The sequence below is a fragment of the Boleophthalmus pectinirostris genome, unplaced genomic scaffold (assembly GCF_026225935.1).
Source record: "Boleophthalmus pectinirostris isolate CB_2022bp ecotype Guang Dong unplaced genomic scaffold, ASM2622593v1 HiC_scaffold_1, whole genome shotgun sequence".
NCBI classification, from domain to species: domain Eukaryota; kingdom Metazoa; phylum Chordata; class Actinopteri; order Gobiiformes; family Gobiidae; genus Boleophthalmus; species Boleophthalmus pectinirostris.
In genome coordinates this window covers 5,263,993-5,276,666 of record NW_026570970.1, presented here as the reverse complement: position 1 = coordinate 5,276,666, position 12,674 = coordinate 5,263,993, and the positions used below count along the sequence as shown (strand labels likewise).

Genomic DNA, 12,674 nt, shown 5'->3' with positions numbered 1-12,674 from the left:
GATGTAAAAACATTGTTAGCAGTTAATCCCCCGTAGAAGTGTAAACGCCCCGACTTTACAAAAAGTTAATTACACATAACATGTTCCCTTTACATCTCACTAAACTCGCGTGTTCTGAATATTCATGCTCCTTTAGCTGGACTCCGTCAGCGTCGTCTTGCTCTCGTACGTTTGCCGGAGCGCGCTGAATGATTACAGAGGCCGGGGTTCCCTCTCGGAGCGACTGAGGAGAAACACGGAGGAAATACGCTGAGTCGGCGAGTCCCGGCCCCGCATGAAGCACAATAAGGGCCCCGCTAACTGTCGCCTGCCGAGTGGGTTATCTCTCAGAAAAAAAAAACAAGGCAAGAATACAGCGCGAATACAGCAAAAACAAAGGGAGAGACGATAGTGAGAGTGAAAAGAGTGTGAGGAAGTGGGTCAGAGGGGGGGGTTCAGTGGTTGTCTGGACTGGATTACACCAACATGCCTTTATAAAGCTTATTGTATATTGGCTTTATGATGTTTTTATACATGTTTTTAGGCTTCCTTCTTCATCTGACAAATAAAAATGTGTTCAGATTAGCTTGTTTTTAAGATAGTTTGAATGTGGAAAGCAGGTAGAGACCTTAAGCAAATGGTCAAAGCCGGGAGATAAATCTAAGACTCTAAGGTGAGCGACAGTGGCTCAGTGGGTGGAGCGCTCGACCACCAACCTGCAGGTCAGAGGATTGATTCCTGTTTATTCCTTATTAAGGATGACTACAGACTACAGGTCTAAACCAGGACTAAACCAGAGCTGAACCAGGACTAAACCAGATCTAAACCAGGACTGAACTAGGACTAAACCAGGACTAAACCAGAGCTGAACCAGGACTAAACCAGAGCTGAACCAGGACTAAACCAGGACTGAACTAGGACTAAACCAGGACTAAACCAGAGCTGAACCAGGACTAAACCAGGACTGAACTGAGGACTGAACCAGGATTGAATCAGGACTAAACCAGAACTGAACCAGAACTGAACCAGAACTGAACCAGAACTGAACCAGGACTGAACCAGGAGTGAACTGAGGACTAAACCAGGTCTAAACCAGGACTAATCTTGGACTAGACCTTAGAAGCCTGCAAGGTGCGATCGGGCATCAGCTCCGGTTCGCCCCGTGGAGTGTGGAGTTCTGCGCCGGTCCTTTCGCCCGCGGTCACCTGACGGTCTACGTGGGCGCGTCTCCAGCGTTTCACCGCCTGCTGATATCGCGGTAATTTTAGCAAATTTATATGAAGAAAAACGAAAAACCCACCACTTCAATCCAGGTTAAAAATGCTTTGTAACACACGTTAGTCACATTTGTACCGAGTAAAATATTACATTTTTTCCCCTGTAATGCCGTAACATTACTGCGTTACTGCAAAAAGCAACGCAGTACAGTAATTCGTTACTTTTATAACACGTTACTCCCAACACTGATTGTGAGCAAGTTCAAGAACAGCGTTTCTTCACATGTAATTACATGAGAATACAACAGACAGGCACTAGTGCGCCCCCAAATGTTCAAATCATGTATCAGTTTCCTTTCTTTTAAATCAAACATATAAATCATGTACTGAAACATATTAAATTGCTCAATTATACAACATTTCCATTGCCTCTTACTTACAGAACTTATTGATGCATGTTTAAAGTTTTACATTTATACATTCATTAATAACCAAACAAAATTGTACCATTTAAATCTAATTAATTACTAATTATGTAACTAACTTAGCTGCAACAGCTTAACATGGCGACCAGCCCGTGACGTCAACAATTACACTGGCACTGCACTTGTACATGAACCACGAGCGAAAGGACCGACACAGAACTCCACGCTGACCTGGTTTAGACCTGGGTCAGTTCTAGTTTAGACCTGGTTTTCACCTTTCGCGGTCTCGCTGTTTCACGGATTTTTTTAGTGCAATTTTGCATGCTTTTTGTTTTTACAGTGTATGAGCACGTATTGCGTTCCTCCCGCTGCGTCCTGACACAGGGACTCATGTCTCCTATACAGAACAGAATGTGTTCAGCTGCCAAATTTAAATAAATGTTGGATCTGTATCAGTGTGATTCTGAAGTGCTGTATGTTTGTACGTTTTCTCCCCGACAAAACCCACAATATCGACAAAACGTTCTGCACCGACAAAGACTCCTGCGGTCACACCCAAAAGACAGAGGAAGATGCAAACTGTCACACCAAAAGCTGGACTTCTGGACACGCTGAAGGAAGGTAGAAGTTACGCGCTGTAGCAGAGTCTTACACCGGGTCGGGTCCCCGCAAACAGTTGCTGAAATCAGGACCTCGAGCCCGAGCAGCAGGGTGTCTGTAAAGCACGATCGGGCGACAGCCGCTCTTACCTCCGTGAGGAGCAGAGCAGAGCCGCTCCTTTCTCCTGCGTCACCTTCAAGCCCGTCCCGACAGTGAGTCCTGTTTTAGTCCTAGTTCAGTCCTGGTTCAGCTCTGATTCAGTCCTGGTTCAGTCCATATACGGTGCAAAATTTCAGCATCTTCACAGTTATTTTGGTGAGAGTAACTTAAAGTGCTGCAATAGTGGTAACACTTTATAATAACTACACCTTATTTATCCTTAATAAAGCATGAACAAAGACTTAATTAATAATGATTCACGCTTAGTAACTACTTAATTACTACCTGAATTAGCACTTAACTTGCACTTAATTCGCCTGTGCTGTAAATAGTTACTCAATACTTCCTAATTACTCATGAACTAACCATTTATTAATCATTAGTAAGCCATGAGAGAATGATTTACTGATAATACAATACAATGATCATTCAGGCAGCTGTTTTCTGTTAGTTAAGTCTTTCTGAGAGCTTTTCTAAAGTGAAGACTAATTATGCTTTATTAAGCATTTGTTAAGGTTGGTCAAATTCCAGAGAAACAATAATGCATTACTAGTAAATCATTCTCTCATGGCTTACTAATCATTAATAAATGCTCAAATTTGTACTTAAATATACATTTACAAATGCACACACAAATGGTTAGTTCATGAGTAATTAAGTAAGAAATACTTATGAGTAACTATTTACAGCACAGGCGAATTAAGTGCAAGTTAAGTGCTAATTCAGGTAATAATTAAGTAGTTACTAAGCATGAATCATTATTAATTAAGCCTTTGTTCATGCTTTATTAAGGCTAAATAAGGTGTAGTTATGATAAAGTGTTACCCTATACTTTTTTTATTAGTCGCTTGAATTCACACACACATGTCCCGCAGATACACTCTAGTCTCTTCTTCCCTCCTCTGACAAACCTCCCCATCCCGACTATAAACACACGCCTTTCTCTGAGTTACGACTTCGCCGCAGCGGCTCGGCCCATCTAACGCCGCCCGGAGCCTACCTGTCCACTATCCATCTCCCTGATAGTTCTAATCCTGGTTTTATCGACCCGGCAGGAGCGGCACCTGCCCGGAAGCCCCCCGCACCTGCCGCCTCCACACGGGCCCATCGCTCACCCCGGGCCCACTCCCCCACCCGTGCCCCCGCGGTCATCCCTCCGCTCCGGTCCGGCGGCCGTCCCAGAACAGTCCGTCTCAACAGTTGTCGCGGCCGGTGTCTCTCGCAGTCCGTTAAAATGATGAGTGGTGCGGCCGGCGAGACAATGGAGGCGATAAAAATAGCGCCGTGCTCGGGTTTACCGCTGGGGATGTGTGCGGCGTGTGCGATGATGATGTGGCGAACAGTGAACGCGGCGCCGTGTGAAGAAACAATAGGCTGGAGAGCTATAATATTTGTGTTGCGGTCCTAGAAATGCGGACATCGGTTTGAAGGTCTCGTATTACGCAAAAGTGACTCTTGTGAGCTTTAAGACGTGTAAAAATATTATTATCTCTTCAAAAAGAGACCTGGAGTTGTGTTTTGTGTCACACGTTTGAGTAACACTTTATTATTAGTCTGTTTTAGGGATGTAACAATAACCAATATCGTCAAAGTTCTCTCAGTAACATCGTGGATCATCACAAAATATCGAATTTGCTTAAATTAACAGTTATGGTGCAGCAGTGTCTAAAAAAAAAGACAGAGGGAACTACTTAGACCATGATCCCTTACTCTATTTCAGTGCAGACTACAAGAAGAAATAACAGTTCTAACACTTTTAAGTCTTAGTTCTTTTGATTAAGTCTTATCAAGGCATTTTATGAGAAAAAAGTCACATATTAACAGCTTAGTTTGCCTCCACAAAATATCACAAATATCATACAGAGAGATTTGGATATTGTTACTGTATTTTCTGCATTATAGGTCGCACTTAAAAGGTTTTAATTTAATCAGAAAACGACTGTGCGCCTTATAATCCAGAGGGTCTTATATATTAATTTATTGGTTTGTCTTAGTACGACTTTAGTAAACTACAAAGCCGCTCCACTTGCAGCATTACGGCTCCCGCAGTCAGGAGCATCAGGAGTAAAACATACTGTGATTCCTTTTAATATCATGACAAGAGACACGCTCACAACGTGGACTTTAAACTCAAGGCTATAAATCACGCAGTAAAACATGGGAATAGAGCAACTGCGAGGGAATTCAACATTAATGACTCAATCGTCATTATTTGCCAACGGATCGTGGACGCCCGGGCTAAGGATCAGGATCAACTGTGGTCCGAGCTTTCACCAAGACCAGAATCATCACTGAACTGCAGGAGAACAGTAACCACACTGACTCGGATCATGACGAGAGGGATGTGGACGTGCTGGACGCCAGAATCGCCCAACTGTTTGAACTATTATGACTTATTGTGAATACTCGAACAATTTAGCGTTCTCAGACAGTATTTTTTTTTTACACGTTACAATTGAACAAAGTTGAGAGTTATTGTGAACGCGTTAAATAAAGTTTGACTGACTTATCTAACTGTTGTGTTTCGTTTAATGCGCCTTATAGTCCGGTGCGGTTTATTTGTGAAAAAAGTTCGAAAATAGACCATTCAGTGACAGTGCACCTTATAATCCAGAGCCCCTATAGTGCGCAAAATACAGGTACATCTCTAATCGTGAGCCTCCCCACCATATCATGAGCTTTCCCACGATATTGTAATAAATATTGTACCGTGAGGTTCATACAGTGACGATATATCGTATCGTGAGACTTGGATATTGTTACACCCCTAGTTTGTCTACATCTCCTAAGCTCAAAATGCTCTGTTCCACCTTGTGATGTGCTTAAATCTAAGACAAATAAAGTGACAGTTTGTTTGATGACTGCATGTGTGAATGAAGTTGTTGGGGCGTGATCCTGCTTGGAGTCTACGCTCCATGTCTGGTGGTCGTGTGTGAAAATGACTACAGTCACATATTTGTATGAGTTGCACCAGCCAAAAAGTGCTTAATGCGTAAGAAGAAAAAAACAAACATATATAAATCACTCCAGGCTATAAGTCGCACTTTTTGGAGGAAATTTATTCTATAAAATCAGAGACCAGGAACCGACATTTCAAGTTGAAAGTCAAGTTCTAGTAAAAACAATAGAACAGAACAACAGACTGTTAACGTCACATATGATTTAACTATAGCATCTGTTCTATTTCTATTTACATTGTAGATTCTCACTGAAAGCATCAAAACTATGAATGGACACATATAGGATGTAGCAAACAAAAAAGAAAACTCAAAATAACTCCAAAATTGTTTCAGGTTTTTACATACAGCCAATTTTGCTTTGATCACTGCTTTGAACACTTGGCATTCCTTGACCCTGACACAGCTGTGAAGAAAAAAACATTTCAGGAGACCTTTATTTATTTATATATATATATATATATATATATATATATATATATATATATATATATATATATAATATATATATCATTGAGAGAAGGCACATATATATGAAGAAAGTAAGAAATGAACATGGAGTTGTTATTGGTTTTTCATGGAATATTCTGTGGCATGGCATTAAACTTATCTTTTTTGTTGTTCAAAAGTACCACTAACAGCGAGTACTCAGACTAAATCACCGATCCAATCCGACCACAGTGTATTTTCCTAAATGAGGACCTGTTGTTTTTGTTTGTTTATTTATTTATCTATCAGGAACAATGCACATAAAAACATTGACCTACACAAAGAGGCAGTATGTTTGCGCCAGGTTATAGCAAAATTACTAATTTCAGGATGATATCATAAATAGAGTACATGCCAATAAAACCCAACATATATTAATGCAATCATTCATCCATGAAATCATGAAGTAAAACTAGATGCGTGCAGCCGCTTTTTACCTCAGTGGCTATGCTGCCACTCACGCATAGAGCAGGTTAAACACAGACTGTGGAGACTCTGCAGACACCTAAAACACACCAACAATAACAGAAAAGACAGAAAAGAGTTACCTCTTTGATACTTTCATTAAGCCTTTAGTGTGGACTCTCAACTTAGTAAAATAACTGAGAGTGCAGCCTGACAATAGCGGTAAAAGCAGCATGATGAGCGTCTTTTTACAGACCTCATTGCTGTTTTTATCTGCACTGTGGTAGAAAGTGAAACTGCTTAAATCAGCTTAAATTAGCACTACTTATTGTTAAGATCATTATACATTTCCCCAATTTTTTAGTCCTCAAAATCTTATATATTCTTGCATTTCTTTTTTGCTTTTGTATATTACAGATCAAGTAGCTTAAGTGTACTTCTTCACACTGTGGTATTGGTGAGTACACCAATGCAAGTATCGGTATCAGATCCCCAAAAAATTGTATCGGAACAACACTACTCAAAAGTATCTAGAAAATATGCATTCTTATTGTGAACAGATCTGACCTGTGACTTGTTCTCATGGAAATGGACAAGTTAAATGCCATATTGTGAAATATTCCCTGCAATGCAATGACATCTCCATGTACACAAGCAGGTGGCTGATCCTCCACCAGAAAAAATGCACAGCGCATCATTAGCTGAGTGGATTAAGAAACTAGGTTCGGATTGTAGATATGGATGCCTTTTTAGCTTACAAGCTTGAGTTCAGTTTTTATTTCACACAGACAAAGGGACGTTTGTTGTTGCAGTTTTCATCATTCCAGCACAGGTCACCTGAAAATGAGAAATGAACATTAAAACATGTGAAATTATGAACACAGAAATCACATTTATATGAAGATGTCATACTGGATAAGTTAATAGTTGCACAGTGTTCTCCATGCCAGTTGTCAGGTTGTCCTGGGCACCACCCTGTGTAGGTGTCAGGCTCGCTGTTGATCCATAGCCAGTGTCCTTCCTTAAATTTGCAAAGACATTTACAGCTTTAAAAAAAACAAAACAAAAACAAACAAAAAAAACACTGCAATAATGAGTCCAACAGATGTGTATTTGATAGCCTTACATTCTGTGCATCTGAAAAGCCAATCCAGGCTCTTGTTCCCTGCGCCAGATAACTCACAAACTTATCTTCTTGGGGGCTGTGGATAGTGGCAAGGCTTCCTCCCAAAGTCATACAAGACATCTAAGAGAAAGAAAGAGTTTGGTTTATTTGACCCACCAAGGCTGCAGACTGAAAATTACTGGACAGGCATATGGCATCACATAAGACCAATGCACAGTGGCTGGTGGATCTGAAGAAGACCACAGCAACCTTCCTGAACAGAATCCAGTCACCATCACAGTGGCAGACATCCAGGAAAGAGTCCAGCTCCAGGCTCTGACATGATCCACACCTACTGGCTAAAGAAACTCACTGTACTCCATGAATGCCTGGCAGCACAAATGAACCAGCTGCTAAGGGATGGGACTCACCTTGAATGGTTAACCCAAGGGTGCATGATGCTAATTCTGAAAGATCCCTCAAAGGGTGCAGTCCCATCCAACTACTGGCCAATAACCTGTCTCTCCACAACATGGAAGCTCATGTTAGACATCATCACAGCTAATATCAGCATCATCAGCACTGGCTACGGAGACTGACTCAGGTCTCGACTCATTTCAGTCATCTCCTCTACATGGATGGTATCAGCTGTGCGCTCCGAGCGAGCAAGACATCGACTCACTGGTCAAGGTGGGAAACCCCTTCAAAGGTTGCGGAGAATGACTGAGCCAAGATCCTGTGGGACTTCAGATACAGACTGACAGATGGTGATGGACTAACAGCGCAGTGTCGTGGTGGATAAACAGCAGAACAAAGCCACGCCGGTGGACATCGCAATATCAAGCAATGGGAACATCAGAGAAAAGGAACACGAGAAACTAAAGAAATCCGAGGGGCTCAAAGAAGAGCTGGAGAAGAAAAATCAGTGGTGCCCGTGGTGAGTGAAGCACTTGGCGCTGTAATTCTACATTTATGAGTTATGATGTTAGTTGTTTTTGTTTTAATTTGCATAAATTCATTTATAAGAGTTATACATCTTATACATTAAGTACTGAGCTTTACAGAAATGCAAAGGTACAATAAACACATAAATAAATATGTATTTATTATAATCCAAGTAAAATTTTAATTGTTCATCTGTGTGTTCAGTTAAAGTATATGTGAAGACATAAAATATGCTGCGTGTGTGTGCGTGTTCTGTACGGGACAGGAGGGGAGGGGTTGTGTACGGAGCAGTGGGAGCAGACAGACACAAAAGTCAAGCAAGTAGTTAACACACACATATAACTGCGTGTTTATACCAAAGCGGAAGAGAGATGTAAACATTTAAAACAGAATTACCTGGGCCATGCTCCATGGCATCTGGGCCGTGACAAACGTGAACCACCGCCCATTGAATGGTTCCCACGTCCCAGGTCCTCCTGAAAACAGATCAAAATTACTTCAGGATTCACTGATTAAACATGATTTATTTTTTGGGGACTGAATTAAAGGATTTTATTACTCTGAGTGGGCTTGTATCTCGACAAACATGTCTCATACTTATTTCTTAATTTACTCATGCTTACTGTGGAAATGTACTTTGGCTATAATCTTTCACAGTACAGCATAAAACACATCCATCTGCATGGAGAATGTTCAGAAGTATGGTTTTCTATTTCCATGGAATCAGGCAAAGTTCCACACTATCACTTTAAAGACAAAATCTACTTATTGTCACCGCCTGATTCTTTTTCTGATTCTTTGTCTGATTCATCAGTTGGACCTGGAACATCATGTCACACAAATGAACTCGACTTGATTCACTGGACGTAACCCTTTTGAGAACCTTACCTTCTTCCTGATGATTATCATTCACAGACATTGGTGTTGCAGTACCTATAAAAAAGAAAAAGAACAAAATATAACTTTATTTGTACATAAATGGTCCAAGTAAAAACACAATCAGAAGAGTCCATTCTAGAGTTAGACCTTCTCTTCTCTGAGCCATCACAGCACCAACGAACAGCAACACAACCAGCAGCTTCATCACGAACACACTGAAGATCTACAGAGGAAACCTAAGAGACGATTGTACAAGTGAGAACAAAGAAGAAGAGCAGGACATGATACATTAAGTGTCCGCATCAGTGAGTACTGACCTGCCTGAGAGTCTTTGGGTCTGAGGAGTGAGGAGGAAAACATCCACATTTAATAAAGGAGGTAGTTTATGATTACAGTGGATGGAACAAGTTCACTTTAATAAAACATTTTCCATCTCCAGGTCAAAGTCCACATTCGTTAGATAAGTTTGAGTTTGAAATTGATGTGTGATGTGATGTGATGTGTTCAGGGGTCAGTGGTAAAGGGGATTTTTTATGGAACAACAGCAGGAAGGAGAAGTGAGTGAGCTGAAGATTTGGTATTTTTGGTTTAATCTGTCTTGATGTAGACACACTGTTTCCTAGTACCTTTTTGCACACATAGTTGTTTTTGGGGGTCAACATGTCTTAAGTCAACCAAGAGTTTCTTTAGTTCATTACAGCCCTCGTACGAATGTCTTTGGGAGAGGAAATTACTAAATAAACAAATACATTTCCCCCCTAATACTCCAACAAAGTATTTAATGACATGGCTATTCTATTCTGACTGACAACACCAGTACTGAAAGAAAACCTGCAAAAATTCCATGTTATTTAATTATTAATTATTATAACATTAATACTAATTTGTAAGTTACAGTCCCCTGACTGACCACTAATGCTGCAGTTGATGATTTGTTGGATGATGTTTTTGGGAAAAAGATAATAAGTTATAACCAAGTGCTGAGGCCAAGTGTCTCACCATAGAAAAAAAAACAAACAAATAAGTCAGCCTACTTCCTGGAAAAGATATTATCAGTAACTTCCTTGTGATAAGTTGCCATGAGTTTTTTATAATAACAAATGTCAATAACAAGTCATTTTTAAAGTTGGAATAATAAGTCATATTTTATGCTTGTGAGAGTTTTGATGTGATTTTGAGCTTGAGGTGCTTATAGATTCTTAACCACCTCTGTCCATGAAAAGCCACACAAAAACAGTTTGCTACAGTAAGATGCCCTGATATCTACGCTGACAGCGCTGTGTGACACTAGAAGAGTTTGACAAACAAAAGTATTTGAATTGATAGGACGTTGCAAAGCAAACATGTTTTACTGTTTATAACAGGTCTAGTTAAAATTAGGAGTGGGTGAGAGGAAAAGTTATGTCATCCATACATGTTTGAGTAATAAAAAAACAATACAGTGCAACTTCACCAACCTGATGTGCAGCAGTTTAACCCATTAATGCCCCATTTTTTCCACAAGAATGAAAGGATGAAATTCATGTGCCATTTGTAGCACTTTGGCATGATCAAGCTTCTTTTTTTTTTTTGTCCCAAAGTGAATGAAAAGTGAGTTTTATGGTCAGCCACAATTGTGGCTGGTGGGCCAATATCCTGTATTGTGAATTAAAGATTAGAGATTCTGACCAATTTAATGTAAAAAACAAAAAAAAAAAAAAAAATAAATAAATAAATAAAATTAAATAAAAAAAAAAACTGTCTATTTTGACTTAAGTCACAGCGATAGTATACACATTTATTTTTAATGACATTTTAACATAAAAAAAATATTGTTTTCAGTTCAACACATTTTGCAATTCATATAATACAGTGCAACACAATGCTGTTCTCACTTACAGAATATATGAGGGGCAGATGGGGTATGATAATTTCTGAGAAAACATTGGATGTTCTTCAGACTTGTGTCAGTAACAACTAGAGGTCTTTAGGTGTTTTTCAGACTTGAACTGTAGCAGCTTGAAGAACAGCTAATAAAACAGCATCAGGGACAGACAGAGTGACTGACACAGAGACGCAACATACAAACTCAGGAAATAGTGAAATTATTTCTCACCTCACGTAAAGTAGAATTTGTCCTCCGTAAATAATTACACCCAGTCTACTAAACAGAGCTGTGAATCTAGTTTGAAGTGTTCTTTAGAAGTAAAAAGGCAAGAGTAGTTCCTCGTGTGTCTGTTTACATCCACACAGCGCACGGATCGAGGTGAAGCTGCAAATTAGTGACAGTGACTCTACTTCCTGTGGACTTTATCACCAGACCTCTGCATTAAAAATCATGAATCTGAACTATTGCACCACATTTCACAAATAATAACACAGTTCTGACTTGTATCTAAACTAGAAGTGCAGAGCTCTGATCTTTGAACACTGAAGAGTCTCAAAGCGAGCAGTTTTACTGTAGACAGGAAACAGCTGACATGATCACGCTCACAATTTTACAGCCTGTGGACCACAGACAGATCCTGCAGAAGTCTTTGTGATCAGAGATTTAAAATCTCATAAGATTCTTCTTCTGTCTGGTGTGTGCTTTTTGTCGCAGGTTTAAAAATGTATTAAGACTGAAAAATCCTGTAGTGTGTGGAGGCCCTAAGAGCCACTAACCCAACAGAGAATAATGTTACATTATATTATGGCCTATGACTCAGTTGAAAGAACTGTAAACTGTTCTGTGTGTAACAGGTTGTCTCTAATGTTTGTTTATGTACACTAGCAAAACTCTGGACACACTTTTTAATGTTCTGTTTCTATTTACATTGTAGATTCTCACTGAAAGCATCAAAACTATGAATGGACACATATAGGATGTAGCAAACAAAAACGAAAACTCAAAATAACTCAAAATTTATTTAAAATTTTAAATACAGCCACATTTCACTTTGATCACTGCTTTGAACACTTGGCATTTCTTGATTCTGACACAGCTGTGAAGAGAAAACCATTTCAGGAGACCTTTTTTCATAAGGATCATTGAGAATTTTAGAATTTATTTATTTAGAGGATAAGCCCCTTGAGATGTCTTGCCATCTCCTTTTCAAGGGGGTCCTCACAACAACAACAAGGAAGGAGAGTAGGCCAAGAGTTTGTCAACATATATATCTTGCTTCATTTATTGGATGTATTCCATATGTATCTGAAATGTACAAAGTATGAAGAAAGTAAGAAATAACATAGAACTGTTATTGCTTTTTCTTGGAATATTCCATAGAATGGCATTAAACTTATATTTTTAACCAATTCAGCTGCTGCTCAAAAATATCTAGAAAACATGCATTCTTATTGTGAACAGATCTGACCTGTGACTTGTTCCCATGGAGACAGATAAGTTAAATGCCATACTTTGAAATATTCCCAGCAACGCAATGACATCTCCATCAGAAAAGTTACACAGTGGATCATTAAAATGGATTGAAAGACTAGATTTGGATTGTAGATATGGATGCCTTTTAAATTATTTTTTTTTATTTCACAGACA

The 12,674-nt window shown here is 39.5% G+C and overlaps 2 protein-coding genes across 3 annotated transcripts in view; one reads left to right on the top strand and one right to left on the bottom strand.

Moving 5' to 3' along the window:
- Positions 1-12,674, top strand: part of LOC110159509 (contactin-associated protein-like 5) — a 195,472-nt gene that overhangs the window by 28,572 nt on the left and 154,226 nt on the right. The gene's annotated exons all lie outside the window — the stretch shown is intronic.
- Positions 5,422-9,510, bottom strand: LOC129410516 (type-2 ice-structuring protein-like). Of its 2 annotated transcripts, XM_055158917.1 has the most exons (8): positions 9,478-9,510; positions 9,308-9,396; positions 9,170-9,214; positions 8,678-8,757; positions 7,358-7,477; positions 7,144-7,252; positions 6,990-7,068; positions 5,422-5,743 (listed from the first exon to the last, which is right to left on the bottom strand). In XM_055158917.1, the coding sequence occupies exons 2-7, from the start codon at positions 9,363-9,365 to the stop codon at positions 7,007-7,009; spliced, it is 474 nt and encodes a 157-aa protein (XP_055014892.1). In that variant the 5' UTR covers positions 9,366-9,396; positions 9,478-9,510; the 3' UTR covers positions 5,422-5,743; positions 6,990-7,006. The 2 variants fall into 2 exon arrangements, with proteins under 2 accessions (XP_055014892.1, XP_055014846.1); XM_055158871.1 differs by lacking the exon at positions 5,422-5,743 and having other exon boundaries at positions 6,974-7,068; positions 9,478-9,509.

Bases quoted from the DNA above. Each gene is read 5' to 3' on its own strand.
- LOC129410516 (XM_055158917.1), bottom strand. From the start codon at position 9,365: ATGAAGCTGCTGGTTGTGTTGCTGTTCGTTGGTGCTGTGATGGCTCAG. The intron at 9,215-9,307 runs GTCTAACTCTAG...TCTTTTTTATAG, and splicing joins GATGGCTCAGAGAAGAGAAG to GTACTGCAACACCAATGTCT. The intron at 7,253-7,357 runs GTAAGGCTATCA...TGCAAATTTAAG, and splicing joins GCTTTTCAGATGCACAGAAT to GAAGGACACTGGCTATGGAT.